A 24,644-nucleotide genomic window follows, 5' to 3' on the forward strand; every position below is an offset into this window, starting at 1 on the left:
CTGACCGGTGGGTGACTTGTCCTTGTTTTTCTCATTATCTCCTCCAGCCTTACCGCCAAAAGTGGGGCAGTGGCCGGAGGGGCGGGCATCTCCACTAGCTGGGATGCCCTGGGGCGCTGTAACAAAAGGGGTGAGACTTTGAGCCTCACCGCCAGGTGTTACAGTTCCTGCAGGGGGAGGTGTGAAGCACCTCCAACCAGTACAGGCTTTGTTCCTGGCCACACAGTGACAAAGGCACTCTCCCCATGTGGCCAGCAACATGTCTGGTGTGTGGCAGGCTGGCAGAAACTGGTCAGCCTACACTAGAAGTCAGATTGGTATTTAGGGGGCATCTTTAAGAGGCCCTCTGGGTGTATGTTACAATAAACTGCACACTGGCATCAGTGTGCATTTATTGTGCTGAGAAGTTTGATACTAAACTTCCCAGATTTCAGTGTAGCTATTATGGAACTGTGGAGTTCGTGTTTGACAAACTCCCAGACCATATACCCTTATGGCTACCCTGCACTTACAATATCTAAGGTTTTGCTTAGACACTGTAGGGGCATAGTGCTCATGCACATATGCCCTCACCTGTGGTATAGGGCACCCTGCCTTAGGGCTGTAAGGCCTGCTAGAGGGGTGACTTACCTATGCCACAGGCAATGTGAGGTTGGTATGGCACTCTGAGGGGACTGCCAGGTCCACTTAGTCTTTTTCTCCCCACCAGCACACACAAGCTGTGAGGCAGTGTGCATGGCCTGAGTGAGGGGTCCCCAGGTTGGCATAAGACATCCTGCATCCCTTAGAGACCTTCCCTGGCATCAGGGCCTTTGGTGCCAGGGGTACCAGTTACAAGGGACTTATCTGAGTACCAGGGCTGTGCCAATTGTAGAAGCAAAGGTACAGTTTAGGGAAAGAACACTGGTGCTGGGGCCTGGTTAGCAGGGTCCCAGCACACTTTCAATCAAAACTTAGCATCAGCAAAGGCAAAACGTTAGAGGTTAACCAAGCCAAGGAGGCATTTCCTTACACATGGCTGGTGTTGTGTGCCCATTCCTGCCCTTGGCAGATGGTGGTGCCTCTTGCGTCTGCCAGCTGGTGTTCCTTTCCTGCCCTTCCTGGCTGGTGTCCCCTTCTTGCCCTTGCTAGGTGGTGGCCCCTACTTGCCCGTGGCAGATGGTGCAGGCACACTGGCTGTGCCGACGGGTGCCTCCTTGGAGCCTCTCACACCTGCAGTAGCTGCAGAAACCACAGTGGCCGTGGACTGGGTGGCTGAGGTGCTGGGCTGGGTTCTGGCCACCGTGGCCCAAAGTGAAGGACGGGGGGGGCGGAGGGGTAGGGAATAGGTCAAGAGGGGCGAGGAAAAGCTTATTCGGGACACTGGGGCAGGAAGAGGGTGAAGGTTTGGGAGTGGAGGAAGAGGGAGTGGTTGTAGGAGGTGTCTGTCTGCTGTGTTTGGGTGCATGGGCTGGATGCTGTTGTAAGGTGGATGGCTGTTGGGTGTCTGAGTGCTTGCGTTTGTGTACTTTGGGAGGAGGGGGCACAGACACAGTGGGAGAGGACACAGGGGATGTGTGCATCGATGTGGGGGTGGTGACTGCCAGTGAGGGGCGTGTAGTGATAGGTGTGCTGGTGATGGAGGTAGTGGATGAGGATGTAGTGCATGCCGGTGTGAGTGGAGACGCTACTGGGAGGGAGGTGGAGAACGAGGAGGTGGGGGACACAGTGGAGGCAGTGGATGTTGGTGTGTCTGCATCTGGATGGTGCTTGTGTGAGTGCCTGTGGGATGAATTGTGGTGCTTGTGTTTGCCTGAGCCACTTCTGTGTGTTGATTTGAGTGAATGCAGATCTGAAGGTGTGCTTGGGATAGGCTGGGGTTGAGGGGATTGGGACTGGGTAGAGGAAGTTGGAGGGGGGAGGCTGGAGACAGGGACAATGGCTGCTGTCAGTGAGTTGGCCAGAGCCTGGAATGCTCTCTGTTGGGCCGCCATGCCTGAGTGAATGCCCTCCACGTATGCATTTGTTTGTTGTAAATGCCCTGCTAGACCCTGGATGGCATTCAGTATGGTTGACTGCCCAACAGAGAGGGATCTCAGGAGGTCAATAGCCTCCTCACTGAGGGCAGCAGGGCTGACTGGGGCAGGGCCTGAGGGGCCTCGGGGGAAGGAGATGCCCACCCTCCTGGGTGAGTGGGCACGGGAAACACGCTGAGGGGCTGCTGGGAGTGCAGTGCTGGTACGGGGGTGGGCACAGAGGTGTCCGGCACCGCCAGATAGCTTCCATCGGAGGAAGAGTCACTGTCAGTACTGTCACCTCCTGTCTCCGTAGTGGTGCCCCCCTCACCCTCCGTCCCACTGGTGCCCTCACCGTTGGTGTATTCTAGGCCCATGTGGGATGCAGCTCCCTCCGTCGCCGGTGCCTCTGCTCCTCCGCCAGATGTGCTGAGGCACACAAGGACAGGGTGGCAAAACAAAAATGGGGGGGGAGAAAGAGGATACACTTGGTGAATGCCAGCAACAACACTACAGTTGGCGTACACAACTCACAGAGAACAGCCCTATGCACTAGGCCATGCACTACCAGTTACAATGCTAGTCACCAGCCTATGGGGTACAATGCCTAACGCCATTAGCTGTAAACCTGAAACCCACAGGACCCTGCCCAGTAGTAGATGCCCACTAACATTATTTGGGTTGGAGTGCATCTGAGCTTGCCCATCATGGAACCTAACCTGCCATGTTCGCCCTGGCCTAGGGGCACGCACAGCCCACACACCCCACCCAGGTAACACCTTAACGCGCGCAAAGTCATGAATCTGTACTCACCCCCTTGTGGCTGCTGTGATGCCTTCAAGCGCCCATCCAACTCCAGATAGGCCACCGCCAGGATGCGGAACATCAGGGGGGTCAGGGTACGATGGGCACCCCTTCCTCGTTGGGAGGCAAGCCCCAGCTGGGCCTCCGCCATCTTCCTTGCCCAGCGGTGCAGGTCCTCCCGCAGCTTGGGGCAGTGGGTGCTCCACCTGTCAAAGACCCCCAGGGTCTGCAGCTCCTTGGCGATGGCAAGCCAAATACCCTTTTTCTGATGGGCACTGACCTGCAGAAAAAAATATAGCAGAAAATTATTATTCATACCGTCCGGACTGTCATACTCATGGCCCAACAAATCCCTCCCATCCCCTTACGCACATACATTGACCACCATACATGCAGCACTCTGCTCAAGACCCCTCAGCCCCCGCCACACGAGGCTTACACACATAGCACTCCATACATTCATGCCCCACGCATCATGCTCACGGTGTACTCACCTGTTGGTCTGGAGGACCATGAAGTAAACGGTACTGGGGTAGGACCCCATCCACCAGTGTCTCCAACTCCTCCGAAGTGAAGGCAGGGCCCTTCACCCAGACACTCGAGCCATGGTCGCTTCCAGGCACAGGTCACAGCAGCACTTGCAGTGTAGGCCCTCTCCTGTTGAAGGTCAGGTAGCAAGTGAGTGAACAGATAGAAAATGGCGGTCACGTCCGCGGCGGTGCATACCGTCACCGCCGGCGTACATCACCATTGGCTCCTGGAACCCGTAGGCCCCAATGATAACCAATGCGGTGTTGCACGGCCGTTGTTGACCGCCGGCCGCAACAGCATACAACACCAGCGGAATTACCTGATTTCCACTTGTCCCTCCTCACTGGTCAGGCGGCCGCCATTTCAGGGGGGCACAGGCCATGCCACCTAACTGCATCACAGCAGACATAGGCACATCAACTGACTTACAAGTTCACATACCGTTTCTGTAAAACAAACATAGCATATTAATCTGAGTATATGTTTGAATATGACCTTCTGCTTACTGTTTTTCACCCTAGAGTTCAACCGCTGAGGATGAACAGGAGATGGAGACATACCCCATGTACAGACCCCTTGTGGACCTGGCGACAATGGAGGACAGGCACATTATCATAACCTACAGACTTGATAGGGCCACAATCACAGAGCTGTGTGCCCAATTGGAGCCAGACCTGATTTCAGCTATCCGACACCCCACAGGTATCCCCCCTCTAGTGCAGGTCCTATCAGTGCTCCATTTCTTGGCAAGTGGTTCCTTCCAAGCGACAGTGGCCATGGCATCAAGGATGTCACAGCCTATGTTCTCAAACGTACTGACCAGAGTGTTGTTTGCCCTGATGAAACACATGCGCAGCTACATCGTATTCCCCCAGGTGAATGATTTGGCCACATTGAAGGCTGACTTCTATGCAATGGGACATATCCCCAACATCATAGGTGCCATTGATGGTACACGTATTGCCTTTGTCCCACCCCAGAGAAATTAACAGATGTTCAGAAATCGAAAGAGCTTTCACTCTCTGAATGTGCAGATGGTGTCTTTGGCGGACCAATACATCTCCCATGTCAATGCAAAGTATCCTGGCTCTGTGCATGATGCCTTTATCTTGAGGAATAGCAGCTTCCCATATGTGATGTCTCAACTCCAGAGGCACAGGGTGTGGCTAATAGGTGAGCCCATGGTCCCCACCCAGTTGATATAGGTATATGGGTGTGGGGTTGGCCCTAAGGGTGAGTGTGTGGCTAACATGTATCCCTCAATATTTACAGGTGACTCTGGTTACCCCAACCTCTCATGGCTACTGACCCCAGTGAGGAATGCCAGGACAAGGGCAGAGGAACGTTACAATGAGGCACATGGGCGAACAAGGAGGATGATTGAGCGCACCTTTGGCCTCCTGAAGGCCAGATTCCGGTGCCTCCATCTGACAGGTGGATCCCTGTACTACTCACCCAAGAAGGTCTGCCAGATCATCGTTGCATGTTGCATGTTGCACAACCTGGCCTTGAGACGCCAGGTGCCTTTTCTCCAGGAGGATGAGCCTGGAGATGGTCTTGTGGCAGCGGTGGACCCTGTGGACAGTGACGAAGAGGAGGCAGAGGAAGAGGATGTGGATAAGAGAACTACTATAATTCAACCGTACAGTACTTCCAGTGACACACAGGTAAGACACTGTAACTTCACCTTCCATTGCAGTTTTGTGTTGGACATTGTACATGGCAGCCTGATTTCCCTATTTCTATGGCCACTTACTGTACCCTTTGGCATCTCTATTTTCAGATATCTGTGCCCCACTCTGGCTCCTAGTGTGTTTACTGCTGCCCACTATAGGTCATACCTATGTAAATTTAACTACGTTTGAATTGCAATGTTTACAGCTTGTTAAACTAATACATATTTCAATCAATTGACAGACTCCATACTTGTATTAGTTCCAAATGTGTTTATTTCTGTGATAATAAGTGTAGGGGGTATTGCAATGGGCTGGGTTGATGGTGGAGAAATGTCCAGGATAGAGTCCAGTCTATTGGTATCACAGATGCATTGTTCAAGGGGACATAGGAAGTGGAGCAATGGCAGTTCATGGTGGATAAGGTGACAGAGTGGGACACAAGGGTGACATTCAGGGGAGTATTATTTCCTGGCGGGGGTCTTGGCAATGTTCTCTGGCTTCTGCCTTGATCGCAGGGACCTTTTGCGTGGTGGTTCTCCTTCTGCAGGGGGAGGGGTGCTGGTGGCCTGTTGTTCCTGTGGCGGGGCCTCCAGTCCACTTGTGTCGACAGAGGTGGAGGGCTGTTCTTCAGTGTGGATAGTGTCAGGGGCCCATTGGTGTGCCACTGCCTCCCTCATAGTGTTGGCCATGTCTGTCAGCACCCCTGCAATGGTGACCAGGGTGGTGTGGATGTCCCTCAGGTCCTCCCTGATCCCCAGGTACTGTCCCTCCTGCAGCCGCTGGGTCTCCTGCAGCCTGGCCAGTATCTGGCCCATGGTCTCCTGGGAATGATGGTATGCTCCAAGGATGTTGGTGAGTGCCTCGTGTAGAGTCAGTTCCCTGGGCCTGTCCTCCCCCTGTCGCACAGCAGTCCTCCCAGCTTCCCTGTTGTCCTGTGCCTCTGTCCCCTGAACCGTGTGCTCACTGCCACTGACCGCAGGTTCCTGATCGTCCTGTGTTTGTGGGGTTGCCTGGAGTCCCTGTAGTGGTGGACACATTGCTGATTGACGTGTCCTGGGGACAGAGGGATGGGCCTGCTGGGTGGGTGCTGTGGTGGTGTTTCCTGAGGGGGGAAGCTCTGTGGTGGTTTGGGAATGTGGCTGGGTCACCGACTGTCCAGAGGTCCTTGATGGGCCAGGTTGTCATCCTGATCCAGGCATGCAGAGCTGCTGTCATCACTGTGGGCCTCTTCTGGGGGGGGACTGGATGTGGCTGGCACCTCACCTCCGGTGACGTTGTGTGGGGGTTCTGTGGGGATGTAAATGTAGTGTTATTGTTTCTGCCTGTGACATCTTGTGCATGGGTATGTTTTTCTCTATGGTTGTTATTAGCAAGGCAGCTTTAGCTTGTTTGATTTGTGATTTGGTTGGCTAAGTGATTGTCATTAGTGTGCATGCTGTGGTGATGGGGGTCCATGCAGGTCTGTGATGGGGATCCATGCATTGGTGTAGCATGCAGGGCTTGGTATTGGGATGGGTGGGTTGTGATGGTGGGGTAATTGTGAGGTAGTGGAGTGATGGGGGTGAGGGTAGGGGTAGAAGTTTGTGATGGCATGCAGGTGAGGGGGGATAAAGTAGTAAAGATTTGACTTACCAGAGTACAGTCCTCCTGCTACTCCTTACAGGCCCTCAGGATTCATGATCACCAAGACTTGCTCCTCCCATGTTGTTAGTTGTGGGGGAGGAGGTGGGGGTCCACCACCAGTGCTCTGTACAGCTATCTGGTGTCTTGCAACCACAGAACGCACCTTCCCCCGTAGGTCGTTCCACCTCTTCCTGATGTCATCCCTTGTTCTGGGGTGCTGTCCCATGGCATTGACCCTGTCCATGACTCTCCGCCATAGCTCCATCTTCCTAGCAATGGACGTCTGCTGCACCTGTTATCCGAATAGCTGTAGCTCTACCCTGATAATTTTCTTCACCATGACCCTTTGCTCCTCCTCTGAGAACCTGGGGTGTCTTTGTGGTGCCATGAGTGTAGTGTGAGTGGTGTGTGTGAGGGTGTGTGGGGTGATATGTTGGGGTGTGTTCTGTGAGGTGCGTGGATGGTGTTTTGTAGCTCTGATTCAGTGGGTGCTCCTGGCTTGTCTCTCTCTCTAAGTTGTCAAATTCTTTGAGTCATAAAAGGGTTGTGGGTAGTGTGTGTGTGTGTTTTATATTGGTGTGGGTCTCTGGGTGTGGTGTGTGTATGTATGTCAGGTGTGTGTAGCTTGAATTGTCCAATGTGGTGGTGTTTTGTAAGTGTGTGTGTATTATAAGCGCAGTGGTCTGTACTGCCAATGGTTTACCGTGGTTGAATGTCCGCCGCGGTAATTCGTGGGTCATGATCAATCAATCAATCAAATAAATTTCTTAAGCGCACTACTCACCCAGTAGGGTCTCAAGGAGCTGGGGGGGGGGGTTACTGCTTGAAAAGCCATGTTTTGAGGTGCTTTCTGAATGTTAGGAGGTCCTGGGTCTTGCGTAGGTTGGTGGGGAGGGAGTTCCAGGTTTTGGTGGCGAAGTGGGAGAAGGATCTACAGCCGGAGGTGGTGCGTTGGATGCGGGGGACTGCAGCGAGGGCGAGGTCGGCGGTGCAGAGCTGTCGAGTTGGTATGTGGAAGTTGATTTGTTCAGTGAGGTAGGCCGGTCCAGTGTCGTGAAGGGCTTTGTGAGCGTGGACAAGGATTTTGAAAATGATCATTTTGTTGATGGGCAGCCAGTGTAAGGATCTGAGGTGGGTGGAGATGTGTTCGTGGCGAGGGAGGTTGAGGATGAGACGTGCAGCTGCGTTCTGGATTCGCTGGAGTTTTCTCCGAAGCTTGGCTGTGGTCCCTGCGAAGAGGGCATTGCTGTAGTCCAGTCTGCTGTTTATGAGGGTGTGGGTGACTGTTCTTGTTTCTAAAGGAATCCATTTGAAAGTCTTGCGTAGCATGCAAAGGGTGTTGAAGCAGGAAGATGATATGGCGCTGATTTGCTGATCCATGGAGAGAGATGAGTCCAGTATGATGCCAAGATTGTGTGTGTGGGTGGTGGGTGTTGGGAGTGGTCCGAGGGTGGTGAGTCACCAAGAGTCTCTCCATGCTGTCTTGTTGGGACCAAAGATGATGATCTCTATTTTGTCTGAGTTCAGTTTGAGGTGGCTTGCTGTCATCCAGTTGGCGATGTCGAGGAGTCCGGCGTGCAGGTTATTCTTGGCAGTAGCTGGGTTCCTAGTGAGGGAGAAGATGAGCTAGGTATCGTCACCGTATGAAATGATGGTGAGGCCGTGGGGGCGGAGGATGTTGGCAAGAGGAGCCATGTAGATGTTGAAAAGGGTGGGGCTGAGGGAGGATCCTTGGGGGACCCCACAGATGATCTTAGTGGCTGTAGACTGGAAAGGAGGGAGGCAAACACGTTGGGTTCCTTCGGAGAGGAAGGAGGTGAGCCAGTCCAGGACTTTGGTATCAAACTAATTGCTAAAATACACTCCACAGCTTGCCATTATTGGATTTATTATAACTAGTTCAGGGAATGAGTTTTAAAACTGTGTCTCAAAGTTGCCAACTTCAGCCCTGTAGTACCCTTCTCTGATTGGCCAGCCTCTGACAGCCTGGCCAGGCTGCCCTGGTGAGGTGTGAAGTGGCCTGGGCTGAACACAAAGGGAGTGACGGGGAAAGGAGGGTTGGGGGAGCGGGCTGGAGATCTTCCTCAGCAGATGGTGAAACAGGATGGGGGGAGCAGCCAAACTGGTCTTTAAAGGAGGGAATGACATATGGAGCAGCTCAGGATCTCCCCCATTGCCTGCAACCCCAGACAATCAGGTGACCTCTTTGTTAGATTAGGAGAGGGCAGAAGAGGGGTTTCTTAAGGAATTTTTTGCCACAACAGTGCGTGAGCTCAGCCAGACCTAACTTCCAAACTTCAGTTTCAGCCATATTGTACTTTTAAAGAATGTTGCTCCCTGGGATTGTTTTTTGCCACACTTCCCAGGAAGTGATCATCCAAGGGGATAGTAGCCTGCCTGTGATTGGACAGTTGCCCCCCCTGCTTTTCACCCCAGGAGCAAGGATAAATATGGCAGAGCTGCACCCACACCCAGTTTCCTATAAGGAACAACATGAGAAGGAGGACTGCCCTGCTGGACCCCTGACCCACACGTGGACACTGCACTCGGAAGGACTGCACCAGCTGCATACTTGGGCTTCACTACTAAAAGCACTTTGCCTGGCTTCAAATGGTTCAAGAAGGGACTCCCTGCTTGCTACAGGTGAAATATAGCTAACCAGAGTCCCCTGCATCAAATCCTGAAGAAACTGACCAGCTGACCACTGTCCAGTGGTCATTTTGGAGTTTCAGCCTTGTGCATTCTGGGAGTTGGAGTCCTAGCCCTAAAGGAGCAACTCGGAGCTTCTGGAAATATGGGGTGAGCTGTGGACTCATAAAGGACCTTTAAAGACCTTCTAGAAGAAGATTCAGAAGTTTGGAGAAGATTGGAGAACTTTCAGTAAAAAGCTCCATAAAGGGACCAACCCGCCGTGGTGAGTTAAGCTGGCTTAGGTCAACCGCAACCTGGCCTAACTTTGCAGGTTCTCTCTGCTGAAAAGCTCCGGAGCCCCAGACTTCCAGGGTTTCACTGGGGGCTCCTGGAAAGGCAATCCAACAACGTCAATTCGAAATCGGCTGGCTGAAGAGGGTCGTCTGACGTCAGAGAGAAAAAGCTCCAAAAAAGTGACAAAGTCCGAATATAAAAAGTTGATCCGGACTTTCCGCGCAGCGTATTCAAGAAGGGCTCCAGGGATGTCAGATCAAGATTCAGCTTTGGCCCGGACGGAGATTTCTGTACTGAAAAATCGTCTAAGTCTTAAGGTAGAATTCTTCACCGAGGTCTTCTGCTATGCATATCCGAACAGAGATCCAGGAAGGTCAGATCGGATTGGATTAGTGACTTTGTCCCTCTGAAGAAAAACTTCAAGAAAAAGACTACATCCGAAAGTAAACTTTTGACCAAGGCCTCCCACTTGCTGTAGCCGTGCAGGGCTCCATCGCGGTCGACCTGAAACTTTGGCTTTGCCCGGCCAAGGTACAACCACATTTCCCGAGTGGAGCTTTTAGTTTTGCTAAATATCATTAATTCTTTAAAAATTCATATCTCCGGTTCCCCTTATCTGATGTTATTTGTTTTGGTGTCAAATTAAAGATAAAAATATTTCCTATTTTCATAAATTGGATTTTTAAACTGTTTCCTGTGTTTTATTTTATTGTTTTGTGATACGTGAATACTTTACACACCTTGTTTCCTAAGTTAGGCCTTGTTGCTTGTTGCCAAGCTACGGAGGGTTGAGCTGGGGTTAATTTATTGAGACTTAACTGAACCTAGTGGGGGTCCGTGGCCTATTGCTAAGTGTAGGTTCTTACCTGTTCTCACCAATAAACCACTTTCCAACATGTTTGGTGTGCAGTGGTGGGATCCAGTACTTGTGTTCAGTATCACACTACTGTTTTAAGTAAAGCAAGTTAGAAATCTTTTAAATTGCCCTAGTGCAAAAATTGTTTTTGATTTTGGACTAATTTAAATTATTGCATTTTTGCAATTTTTGTAAATTCTTTATTCCAATTTTTGCAAAAGTTTTTGTGTGACACAAAACTAGGAAACCATGGAGCTTAGTCTGGCTAGCCTACCCAAAATGATAGTAGTCCAGCTTAGGGGGTTGTGTACTGAGAGGGGGTTGCCTTCAGCCACTAAAATCCTGAAAAAATTATTAATTATATCCCTGACAGGTTGGGCAGAGGCCCAAGAAGTAGGCACAGGGGAGGAAGAAGTAGGGGAAGATGACAGCTCCAACCACTCAGGGGAGGGAGGGCATCTGAACCTTAGTGAGAAGGAGGAAAACCAGTCCTCACTTCACACAGTAACAAGGGTCATACCCAAAGCTAGTTGGGGGAAGGGGGTCCCTTCAGAAGGAGAGAACTTGTCGCTTAGAGGGCGAAAGCTGGAAACCCAGCTGTCATACATAGCTTTGGAGGCAGAGAAGCTGGTCCTGGAGAAAAAAAGTGGACACAAGAAGAGAAAAGAGATGGTGGAAGTGACAGAGGAGCTTAGATGACCATGGGTGGAGGACTTTGTCCCAGACTACCCAAGGGGGTTGTTCCTGCTTATGTAGAGGGGGATGACATAGACAAATGGTTGTGAGCCTTTGAGAAGGCCCTCCAGGTGAGAAATGTTAAGCCTCAATATTGGGGTTCACTCCCATGGGAGTTGGTCCCCACTTCTGGGAGGGATAGACTTCTGACTCTAAGTGGGGAAGAAACAGACTCATACCCTAGTATGAAGAGGTGCTTAACTAAGAAGTTTGGTCTGACCCCAGAACAGTACAGGCTCAATTTTAGGAACACCTAGAAGATAGCTAACTACCCCGTTCTCTGTTGACTTTGTGGACATCTCAGTTAAGGCACTAAAGGGCTGGATACAGGGCAACAAGATAAGTACCTTTGAGGGGCTTTACCATTTGATTATGAGGGAGCACCTTCTAACTAATTATGCCCAAGAGAAGCTACGCCAGTATCTAGTTGACTCTAAGTTGACCAACCCCAAAGAGCTGGGGGAAAGCAGCAGGTGACTGGTTGAGAACAAGAGAAACCCCTATGGGGTGATCAGAGAATGGGAGCACATGGTTCTTCTCAGGGGAAGAACCAAGGGAAAGATGACACAAAGTCAAAGGAGTCCTCAAAAAAGTCCCCAAAACCTTCTCAGGGTGTGGGAGTCCCAAGCCATACTACGTCTAAGGGGACGGGGTACCGTTGGAAGCAATATGATCCTGTTAAGGCAGGAAAGTTTCAGGAGCTTGCTAAGGCTGGCAAGTGTTTTGATTGTCACCAGCGTGGACACAAAAGAGGGCATGCTGTCTGCTCCAAGAAGCCCCCTACTGGTGGGCAGTCCTATGAGATTGCTAGAGTAGGTGTGGGGGAGGAAGTGGGCCCAGGGCTGGGATAAGGGTACACAGCAGTCACCTTAGTGTCCGTGGGTGGGCTGGACATTGCAACTATTGCCACCTTACCTCCCAGCCTGGAGAGGTATAGGCCGAGGCCTAAAGTCAATGGGAATGAGGTGGATGCTCTGAGAGATACAGGAGCCAGTGTGACTATGATCACAGAAAAGCTGGTTTCTCTAAAGCAGGTCTTACTTGGTGTATTCCACCAAGTAACTTATGCAGACAGTAGAACAATACTCCATCCCAATTCCCATGGTAAGCCTGGAATGGGGAGGTGTGACAGGCCTTAAAAAAGTAGCAGTAGCTCGTGCCCTCCCAGTAGAATGTCTGCTGGGAAATGATCTGAAAGGATCTGTTTGGTCATAGGTGGAAAGAAAGGTCCATGCGCAGATGCTGGACCTCCCTGAATGGGTGTGTGCTGTGACCAAGTCACAGGCAGCACAACAGGGAAGTGCTGGACACTAGGACTCTGGAACAATGGGCCAAGCCTCCAACAAAAAGAGAAAGGGCACTGGGTGTGGTTTGCCAGTCCCACCAAGTACAAAGGTTCAGGAAGAATCCAATCCTGAGGGGGAGAATCTGACCTCTCAGGGAGGGACACTTTCCCTGCAAGCTCTGACTGACTTAACAGAATCGCAAGGGGCAGGTGGGCCCACCAAAGAAGAATTGTGCCAGGGACAAAGAGAGTCTTGTGCCAGGGACAAAGAGTCCACTCTTGAGGGCCTGAGGCAGACTGCCTCCAGGCAAGAACAAGGGGATGTCAGTGGGTCCTGCAATGTTTATTGGGAGGATGGAGTTTTCTACACTGAGGCAAGGGGCCACAAACTAGGGACAAACAGGAGAGTGGTGGTCCCTCAGAAGTATAGAGAGTTACTCTTGACATTAAGCCATGATATTCCCTTATCTGGACATTTGGGGCGGACCAAGACCTGGAAAAGGCTGTTTAACCATTTCTATTGGCCCCATATGTCAAAAAATGTCAAGGAGTTTTGTAGCTCCTGTGTCACCTGCTAGTGGCAAGGTAGGGGGCAAGCCAAAGGCTCCCTTGATACCACTGCTAGTGGTTAGGACTCCCTTTGAGAAGGTGGGTATTGGCATTGTTGGTCCCCTAGACCCACCAACTGCCTCAGGTAACAACTACATTTTGGTGGTTGTGGTCCATGCCAGAAGGTACCCAGAAGTAATACCCCTCAGAACAGGCAGTACTCCCACAGTGGCTAGGGCCCTACTTGGTGTGTTCACCAGAGTAGGATACCCAAAGGAGGTGGTCTCAGACGGGCTCAAACTTCATGTCAGTCCACCTGAAAGTATTGTGGGATGAGTGTGATGTTACCTGTAAGTTCACCACCCCCTATCATCCCCGGTCCAGTGGTCTGATGGAGAGATTTAACAAGACCACGAAGGGCATGATAATGGGTGGGTCTGACAACCTCAGGAGAAGATGGGATGTTATCCTCCCATGCGTGATGTTTGCATACAGGGAGGTGCCACAATGGAAGTTGGATTTAGCCCCTTTGAGGTACTGTTTTGATACCCTGTATGAGGCCCATTGTGTTTGGTGAGAGAGTCTTGGGAGAAGCCTCTAGCTTCAGTCTGGTTTGTTCCACCCTCAACTTATTGAGTTCCCTCTCTAACATTCTGTCATCAGGGTTGGTGGGAGGGACATTTCTAGAAACAGAGCTATGATGGGAATGAACAGAAGGAGACCTGTCCCTTACAGAAGCCACTCTAACAGCTTGGTTTACAGAAACATTACTACCAGTATGGTGAGAATAAATGCTTTTGCTATGATGTGAGACAACACTATTTATTTGGTGTGGCTCATCATCATTACCATCTATGCTAGATTGTCTAGTAATGGGCAGGCTAGGAAGTTTCTTTCCTGAATCTTTTCCTGGGGGAGTCCCTGAATCAGATTGAGAACTATTAGGTACTTTTTCAACAGATGGGGCACCTATGGCCTTATCCTGTTCTCTAAGCATGTTAAGTAACAGTTCCAAGGAAGGATTCTTCCCTACACTCAAACCTCTCTCTATACAGAGACTCCTTGCTCTTTTCCAGCTAAGGTTGTCATATGCAAGTTTGGACAGATCAACACTTTGGCCTGTGCCAGACATTTTTTAGAGAGAGTTAAAGTGATAGAAAAAGAGAAAAAAGTTTTCAGAACTTTTTGGAAAGACAGAAAAAAACTTTTTAAACTTTTAAGAACTTTTTGAAAGTTTAGAAGTACTTTTCAGCACTTAGAAAAGAGTGAAAAGAGGAAATGCAAAACTTTTTGGCTATGTGTATATACACTGACCTTGTTTTGTATATTTTTCTCTTATGAAAAGTACAATGACAAGAGTGGTAAGTAGTCTCAAGCACTTATCCCACCACTGCACAACCAATGTAGGAGGCTGGACTGGCTTGTAGTGAGTACCAAGGGGTACTTGCACCTTGCACCAGGCCCAGTTATCCCTTATTAGTGTATAGGGTGTCTAGCAGCTTAGGCTGATAGATAATGGTAGCTTAGCAGAGCAGCTTAGGCTGAACTAGGAGACGTGTGAAGCTACTACAGTACCACTTAGTGTCATATGCACAATATCATAAGAAAACACAATACACAGTTATACTAAAAATAAAGGTACTTTATTTTTATGACAATATGCCAAAGTATCTTAGAGTGTACCCTCAGTGAGAGGATAGGAAATATACACAAGATATATATACACACTAGCAAAAATATGCAGTATAGTCTTAGAAAACAGTGCAAACAATGTATAGTTACAATAGGATGCAATGGGGAAACATAGGGATAGGGGCAACACAAACCATATACTCCAAAAGTGGAATGCGAACCACGAATGGACCCCAAACCTATGTGACCTTGTAGAGGGTCGCTGGGACTATTAGAAAATAGTGAGAGTTAGAAAAATAACCCTCCCCAAGACCCTGAAAAGTGAGTGCAAAGTGCACTAAAGTTCCCCTAAGGACAAAATAGTCGTGTTAGAGGAATAATGCAGGAAAGACACAAACCAGCAATGCAACAACTGTGGATTTCCAATCTAGGGTACCTGTGGAACAAGGGGACCAAGTCCAAAAGTCACAAGCAAGTCGGAGATGGGCAGATGCCCAGGAAATGCCAGCTGCGGGTGCAAAGAAGCTTCGACTGGACAGAAGAAGCTGAGGTTTCTGCAGGAACGAAAAGGGCTAGAGACTTCCCATTTGGTGGACGGATCCCTCTCGCCTTGGAGAGTCGTGCAGAAGTGTTTTCCCGCCGGAAGGACGCCAACAAGCCTTGTTAGGCGCAAATCGTGCGTTTGGCGTTTTTGGACGCTGCTGGGGCCCAGGAGGGACCAGGAGGTCGCAAATTGGACCTGAAGAGAGAGGGGACATCGAGCAAGACAAAGAGCCCTCACTGAAGCAGGTAGCACCCGGAGAAGTGCCAGAAACAGGCACTACGAGGATGCGTGAAACGGTGCTCGCCGAAGTTGCACAAAGGAGTCCCACGTCGCCGGAGACCAACTTAGAAAGTCGTGCAATGCAGGTTAGAGTGCCGTGGACCCAGGCTTGGCTGTGCACAAAGGATTTCCGCCGGAAGTGCACAGGGGCCGGAGTAGCTGCAAAGTCGCGGTTCCCAGCAATGCAGCCCAGCGAGGTGAGGCAAGGACTTACCTCCACCAAACTTGGACTGAAGAGTCACTGGACTGTGGGGGTCACTTGGACAGAGTCGCTGGATTCGAGGGACCTCGCTCGTCGTGCTGAGAGGAGACCCAAGGGACCGGTAATGCAGCTTTTTGGTGCCTGCGGTTGCAGGGGGAAGATTCCGTCGACCCACGGGAGATTTCTTCGGAGCTTCTGGTGCAGAGAGGAGGCAGGCTACCCCCACAGCATGCACAAGCAGGAAAACAGTCGAGAAGGCGGCAGGATCAGCGTTACAGAGTTGCAGTAGTCGTCTTTGCTACTATGTTGCAGGTTTGCAGGCTTCCAGCGCGGTCAGCAGTCGTTTCCTTATCAGAAGGTGAAGAGAGAGATGCAGAGGAACTCGGATGAGCTCTTGCATTCGTTATCTAAAGTTTCCCCAGAGACAGAGACCCTAAATAGCCAGAAAAGAGGGTTTGGCTACTTAGGAGAGAGGATAGGCTACTAACACCTGAAGGAGCCTATCAGCAGGAGTCTCTGACGTCACCTGGTGGCACTGGCCACTCAGAGCAGTCCAGTGTGCCAGCAGCACCTCTGTTTCCAAGATGGCAGAGGTCTGGAGCACACTGGAGGAGCTCTGGACACCTCCCAGGGGAGGTGCAGGTCAGGGGAGTGGTCACTCCCCTTTCTTTTGTCCAGTTTCGCGCCAGAGCAGGGGCTAAGGGGTCCCTGAACCGGTGTAGACTGGCTTATGCAGAATTGGGCACATCTGTGCCCAAGAAAGCATTTCCAGAGGCTGGGGGAGGCTACTCCTCCCCTGCCTTCACACCATTTTCCAAAGGGAGAGGGTGTCACACCCTCTCTCAGAGGAAGTTCTTTGTTCTGCCATCCTGGGCCAGGCCTGGCTGGACCCCAGGAGGGCAGATGCCTGTCTGAGGGGTTGGCAGCAGCAGCTGCAGTGAAACCCCAGGAAGGGCAGTTTGGCAGTACCAGGGTCTGTGCTACAGACCACTGGGATCATGGGATTGTGCCAACTATGCTAGGATGGCATAGAGGGGGCAATTCCATGATCATAGACATGTTACATGGCCATATTCGGAGTTACCATTGTGAAGCTACATATAGGTAGTGACCTATATGTAGTGCACGCGTGTAATGGTGTCCCCGCACTTACAAAGTTCAGGGAATTGGCTCTGAACAATGTGGGGGCACCTTGGCTAGTGCCAGGGTGCCCTCACACTAAGTAACTTTGCACCTAACCTTTACCAGGTAAAGGTTAGACATATAGGTGACTTATAAGTTACTTAAGTGCAGTGTAAAATGGCTGTGAAATAACGTGGACGTTATTTCACTCAGGCTGCAGTGGCAGGCCTGTGTAAGAATTGTCAGAGCTCCCTATGGGTGGCAAAAGAAATGCTGCAGCCCATAGGGATCTCCTGGAACCCCAATACCCTGGGTACCTCAGTACCATATACTAGGGAATTATAAGGGTGTTCCAGTAAGCCAATGTAAATTGGTAAAAATGGTCACTAGCCTGTTAGTGACAATTTGGAAAGCAATGAGAGAGCATAACCACTGAGGTTCTGGTTAGCAGAGCCTCAGTGAGACAGTTAGGCACCACACAGGGAACATATACATGCACACCTATGAGCACTGGGGCCCTGTGTGACAGGGTCCCAGTGACACATACATATAGGCCACAAACCTATGAGCACTGGGGTCCTGACCAGCAGGATCCCAGTGACACATAACAAACATACTGAAAACATAGTGTTTTCACTATGAGCACTGAGGCCTGGCTATCAGGATCCCAGTGAGACAGTGAAAACAGTGACAAACACCCTGACATACACTCACAAACAGGCCAAAAGTGGGGGTAACAAGGCTAGAAAGAGGCTACCTTCTCACAGCCTGTGGTCACACATGGCTGAATACATGAAGAAGGCAAGCAGCAACCTGGAGGCCAGCCATGAGCTCATGAAGCACTGGCATCACCAGAAGCCCACCATGCCTGAGTATCACCCAGATCCGCTGGTATGAGTTTTGGAGCCTTTTGGCACCCAGGGCACTTCAGGCCAAAAGGACTGGATCTTATTCAATTTTGGAAAAGAAGGGTGAGATCACCTACTTGGTAGTCCTTGGCACCCCCAGGAATCCTCAAAGGATCCTACATGTGAAACTACTAAAACCCCACCAGGACAGGGCAGACATGACCATGCGTATGGTCACTGATGAGGGAAAGGAGGAGGAGAGTGAACCTCTACCAGATCTCCTATCCACCAATGCACAAGATGGGTCAGTGGAGGGAGTGGTACTCAGCAACAGAAAGACTGCAGACAAGTTTTGGAGCCGTTTGCTGGTCTGTTCTCTCTGACCCCTGGACTCACCAATTGGTGTGTCCTTGACATTGACACTGGTGACAGCTTACCTGTCAAGACTAAGTTGTACAGGTTTTGTGACCAGGTCAAGGCCAACATCAAAGCTGAGGTGACTAAGATATTGGATCACAAGGCAATTGAGACCTTTGATAGTCCCTGGGCCAGTCCAGTCATACTGGTATCCAAACCCAATCCTCAAGGTGGGAAAAAAGAGCTAAGATTCTGTGTAGACTACAGAAGTCTAAATGCAGTCAATAAGACTGATGCTCACGCCATACCAAGGGCTGATGAGCTTATTGACAGGTTGGGGGCTGCTAAGTTCTTAAGTACATTTGACCTGAACTTAAGATACTGGCAGATTGCCTTAAGTCCAGGAACTAAGGAGAGGTCAGCATTTTCCACTCCAGAGGTCCACTTTCAGTTCAAAGTGATGTCCTTTAGCCTAAAAAATGCCCCTGCCACCTTCCAACGGTTGGTGAACAGAGTCTTGTCTAGGTTGGAATCTTTCAGTGCAGCGTATCTGGATGATATAGCTGTATTCAGTTCCACCTGGTAGGATCACCTGGTCCACCTGAAGGAAGTGCTTCAGGCCCTTTTCCAAGCAGGCCTGACTATCAAGGCAAGCAAGTGCCAGATAAGGCAGAGCTCAATAGTGTACCTGAGCCACCTTTTTGGTGGAGGCCATGAACAGCCTCTCCAGTCCAAGATCCAGACTATCTTGGATTGGGAGGCTCCTAAAACTCAGACTCAGGTTAGGGCCTTTCTTGGCCTACTGGGTATTACAGGAGGTTCGTCCAGAATTATGGGACCATAGGGGCCCCTCTGACAGAACTCACATCAGAGAAACAGCCCAAGATAATATTTTGGACCCCAGAGTGTCAAAAAGCCTTTGACACTCTAAAAAAAAGCTATATGCTGAGCACCAGTGGTACTGGCCCCTGACTACAGCAAAGAGTTTAAAGTGCAAACAGATGCTTCAGAGGAAGGGATTGTTGCAGTTTTACCACAAGTCAATGAAGAGGGCCAGGATCAGCCAGTTGCCTTCATCAGCAGGCAACTACTCCCCAGAGAGAGGAGATGGAGTGCCATTGAGAGGGAGGCATTTGCTGTGGTCTGGTCGCTGAAGAAGTTGAGGCAATACCTGTCTGGCACTCACTTCCGTGTTCAATCTCACCACAAACCTCTCAGATGTGGAGGACCCAAAACTGTTAAGGTGGTCCATTTCCCTACAGGGGATGGACTTCACAGTGGAAGATAGACCAGGGAGTGCCCATGCCAACGCAGATGGCCTTTCCAGGTTTTTCCACGTAGCTTATGAGGACTACCAGGGTGTAGGTTAGTACCCATCACCTTTTATCTGGGGGGGGGGACACTGCAGTAAAGTCCTCCTCTTTGCCCTGGTCACCCTCAAATGTTTTGGACAGATACTGGTGGTTACTGACTTTTGGCTATGTCCTGGGTACTGCTTACCAGTCCCAGCGCCAGTGCTCTGTGTAAAGTGGATATGCAAATTAGGCTAATTATAATTGGCAGTATCAACCTAACTATAAGTCCCTGGTATATAGGGACCCCAGCATAGGTAGTGCACCCATAGGTGCACTGCTGAGATGCCTGATGTCAATTTAAAGGCAGGCCTGCCTTGCTGGCTGCTTTTAAGCTAAAGTTATATGCAGATACGACTTTGGAATTAAAAGCACTTCTAAAGTCTTAAACTACTTTATTTTTACATATGTCACCCCCAAAGGTGTGCCCCAAGTGACCTTAGGGTTGAGTGCCATGTAACTATAAGCAGGGACCTTATCAAATTTTGTTTTATAAGTCCTGGTGAGGTAAAATAGCCAAATTTATTTTTCCCTCACTGTAGTGAATGGGCTCCATTAGCTAAAACCCGGGATACTTTATTTTAATTAATAGAGTCCCCATAGGAGCCAGATATTTCGAGTTTGGTATCAAACTAATTGTTATAATAAATCTTGCCATTGTTGGATTTAATATAACTAGTTCAGGGAAAGAGTTTTAAAACTCTAATGCAAAGTTGCCAACTTCAGCTCTGTAGTGCCCTTCTCTGATTGGTCAGCATCTGGCAGCCTGGCCAGGATACCTTGATGAGGTGTGAAGTGGCCTGGGCTAAACACAAAGGAAGTGCCGGGGGGAGGAGATTGTGATGTCGGGTTAAAAGACGACTCAGATGAAAATACTGGTAAGAGGTTCCTTTATTCACCTCATCTAGCCTCTGCTTCACCAACCGTCTCTCAGCACATTCCACCCGTTTCCATGACATTCTTGGAACATTGCCATGTCACACTTCTCCCTCTTTACACAGAACTCCTCCACATCAACATCTTATAATTTTCTTAATCACATGAACATATCTTAAATGAATAACCAACAGAATATAAACTTATATATAAATACATTAAAATAATTATACCATTTCCATTAAATGGAAAGACATCCTTTTAGTTAGACACCTTACTAAAACCATAACAACTTTTAACTTCTAATATAATCATTTAAATACTTTGGAAAGGTGCGTATTCTTGAACTCCTCCTACTGACATCATGTTTTTCTTTCGCAGTTAGGTTGGTTGTACCAAATGTATTCAGTAACTTTGAGTCTTTCAAATTTGCATTCTCATGTGAGGAAACCACTCAATTCAAATTCCAAATCCTACTGTTTACAGTTTTTACCATCATCTGTTTTAACTGCATTTTTAAACACTTTTATTATGTTTTTTGTTTTAGTGAATTTCGACCATTGTTGGCATCCTACTGGTGCTTTGATTTTCACCCAATCTCGAACTCTAAATACAATGCTCTTAACATGTTTATGAGAGTCATAATATGTCTTTCTTTTCTGTCGATGATAAATCTCTCTTACCCTCCATTCACCAATTTGATTACTTTTTATACCTTTCTCAAAAGATATCCATCCAGGACAAAGTTTTGTATTTGCTGCTCTTCCTTTAAATAACTCAAAAGGAGTTCTTCCTATTGTGGTATAGGGCGACAACCTATAAGCATTAATTCTCTTTTGTAGTTCAATTTTCCAATCTAAATTATTTACTCTTGCCAATTGGATACTTTCTTTTAATGTTTTGTTGAGTCTCTCAATTGCCCTATTGGCTTCCGGATCATACACTGAGCTCTTTTTGCGAATAATAACAAAACTATTCAAATAATGTTCAATTTCTTGTGAACAAAACTGTGCTCCATTATCCGACAGAATACATTGTGGATAGCTCTCTCTTTTAAAAACTTCATCTAAAAACTTCTTTACAGTAAATGTTGAAATGTCACGTACACAAGTTACCTCCACCCACCTCGAGTACAGATCTAAGAGCACAATCAGATGTGGGGTATGATGCTCTCCATGTAGTGGTCCCACAATATCATTTGCTACTTCATACCATGGATACCTAAGTAATTCTCTACAAACCATGGGTAAATTACTAGTTTTGGGTACCTTAGCACTTATACTGCAAGTTATACAATCCCTCACAGCCAGATGTTCTTCATGAGCTATATTTACTAACTTTGCCCTTAACGACTGGTGGAACTAATCTAGTGCCCCGCATTAATACACCCTCCTTCACTGACAACTCTTCTTTGAGATTTCCCCATGCTTTATTTAATTTATCAAAATGCCCTGTCCTTATCCACTCCATAACCTTGAGTAGATCAGTGTCCTTCAATAATTCCCTTTTCCACTCACTTTCTTGTATAGCTCCCAAAGTTATCTCACACACTGTAAAATATTGTTCAATTACTTCATCTTATTCCTCCTGTGTATCTTTGGAGTCAGTTCTCCCAACTAGACATGCTATAAAATTTCTCACATGGGGAATATACTCCATTGTGATGTCAAATTCTTGACGGCAACCACCCATCTCCTAATTCTTGAAGATATGGAATCCAACCCTTTTTTTTCCAAATACCTCCTTCAATGGTTTATGATCTGATCTCACTCTAAAAGTTGAACCCCAGATCAAATTTCTAAACTTCTTCAGTGCCCAGAATATGGCCAACGCTTCTTTTTCAGTGACTGAATAATTTGTCTCTGCACCTTTCAAACATCTTGATGCACATGCTTTGAGACTTTCTTTCCCATTTCTAATCTGAATGAATGCTGCTCCTACACCTTTGTTGCTAGCATCAGTTATTACCACAGTGTCCTTACCTAGGGTAAATGCTTGTAGACTGGGTGCATTGGCAAGATCATTTTTTGCTTGAATAAACTCTTCATCACACACCTTACTCCATTCAAATTATTTTCTCTTGCCCAACAATTTCTTTAGGTGATTAGTCTTATATGCACATTTTTTTAATAAACTTATTATAGAACTCAGCCATTCCTAGAAAATATGTAAATTCTTCTTTTGATGCAGGTGTTTTTTAGATTCAAAATAGTTTCAAACAACTCTTTCTTTGGTTTTATACCTTGACCAGAGATCTGAGGTCTCAAATAATTTACTTCAGTTACACAAAATTTACATTTGTCCTTTCTTAATGTCAAACCTGCATTTTGTAATCTTTCTAACACACATATAACTCTGACGTCATGTTCTTCTATGGTTTTAACAAAGATTAACACATCATCCTGATAACATTTAACTCCCATCACACCCTTCAATATATATTTCATTTTCCGCGAAATAATGAGGCAGCAGATGCTAACCCAAAAGGCATTCGAAGAAATTTGTAGGCACCCACTGGTGTAATAAAAGCCGTAGGCTCTTGTGGTAACTCATCTGATGCCACCTAATGGTAGGCCGAGGCTAGATCTAATCTCGTGAAATATTTAGCTCCACCTAAAATTGATATCATCTCATCAATTTTAGGGAGTGGAAATCTGTCCACAATAACCTCTTCATTAAGTGCTCTCAGATCAACACATAAACACATTTTGTTATTAGGTTTCTTCACTATCACTATGGGAGCCAACCATTCTGTGGCCTCTACAACGTCTAAAATGCCCTTTTCTGTAAGTTTTGTAATTTCCTCTTGAACATGCTCTTGCATGTTAATATGTGTTCTCCTCACCTGGGCTACTGTGGGCTTTGTAGCTGCTCGCAATTTAATATGGTGTTTGTAACCACACAAACAGCCTAACTTATCACTAAACAGGTCAGCATATTTTCCAACAAACTTGTTCTCAATATCTAAAACCTCCTGAACATGTACTGGTGGATCTGCATTGGGGTTCAACAAGACTCCCAAACTCCCTTAATGTGGCCAGCTCAATAAGTTATCTCCTTTATCTGCTACATATATTTTAGCATCCGTGAACTTTACATTGTACTCCAACAATCCACAAAAATAACCAAGTAACTTTATAGGAGAACCTCCATATGCTTTGGTCTAATATCGGATCTGTGCAGTTGCATTTAACCTGCAAAATTGTTACCAAACTCCTTTTTTGATATGATAGTCAATTGTGAACAAGAATCAAACTTCATTTTAATTTTAAAATTTTCTAATTTTACCCACTTTGAAGGATGCTCATTAGTAGCATTTTCCACCTTGAAAACTATTTCTTTTATTTCTTGCCTCTGATCATTCTTACTTCTTCCTTTACAACATTTAGCGAAGTGACCTCTCTTACCACACTGATTACAACCCACCTGAAATGCTGGACACACACTTGCATTGGCCTTGTGTCCTACTCTCCCACATCTATAACAAGTGCCTTTAAAGGCAACAATCATCTTAGATTCAACTGCATTTCCTTTATTTTCAATGATATTATGTTTGTATTGCACCATGCAAACTATCTCATTCACTTTCTCTTCCAAACTTTTTAATTTATTTTCTTTGCTCAGTTCTCCCACATATTTCATCGTATGCTCAACATGCTTGGCTAGAGATATTACTTCCTCCAGAGGTGGTTCATCCTTCAACCATAACACTTTTCTTATCTTATAATTAACACAAACTGATCTCTAATTCTCTCTTCTGTAAGAGCTCCAAATTTGTATCTAGAAGCCAGCTCTCGAAGAGATGTTATAAAATCTTCTACAGATTCCTCTTTTCCTTGTTCTCTTATCCCAAAATAGTATCTTTCCATTATAGTGCTTACTCTGGGTAAGTAATGTTGTTCTAATTGTGTAATATTAATTTCATATTCATTCAGATTTCTCTGGTCATTGTCACATATATCTGGTAAACTTTCTAATACCTCTTGACCTTCCCCTCCCAGACAATGAAGCAATAATGCATTTCTTTGCTCTGCACTAAGATTTGTCCCCCAAATGTTCTTGCATAGTTTGCAAAAATCTTTTTCCACTTTTCCACTTCACTGGTGGTCCCCCTGGACTAACCAGCAAAAATGGAGGGCAAGTAACATTTTACATTTTAAAATTTCTGTTGAAAAAATAATAAATAAATAAAAAAACTCAAAAAAACACTAAAAATCCTAAACACTTGAACAATAATTCAAATTAAAAACAAATTACAGGAAATGTTAAGTCCCACAAGTTTCAAGTTTTCACTTCAAATTATCCTTTGACCGACTTGTGTATTTGTAATTGATGACAAGCAAAAATCACGTATGTCTGTCACAGAATTTTCTTAAATATCGAAAGAACCATTCCTTTTATTTTTTTTAACTATAAAAAAAACGTTCACATCCACGATGGCTGCTTAACTTTCT

General features: G+C 47.5%; 1 protein-coding gene across 1 annotated transcript in view; it reads right to left on the reverse strand.

The window, feature by feature from the left end:
• LOC138287361 (zinc finger protein 850-like) overlaps positions 1–24,644 on the reverse strand; it is a 153,206-nt gene that overhangs the window by 44,991 nt on the left and 83,571 nt on the right. Inside the window, exon 3 of the mRNA XM_069227733.1 lies at positions 20,481–20,492. Coding sequence (XP_069083834.1) covers positions 20,481–20,492 — 12 coding nt within the window. The remainder of the gene's footprint in view (positions 1–20,480; positions 20,493–24,644) is intronic.

Source organism: Pleurodeles waltl, chromosome 4_1 (assembly GCF_031143425.1).
Source record: "Pleurodeles waltl isolate 20211129_DDA chromosome 4_1, aPleWal1.hap1.20221129, whole genome shotgun sequence".
NCBI lineage: Eukaryota > Metazoa > Chordata > Amphibia > Caudata > Salamandridae > Pleurodeles > Pleurodeles waltl.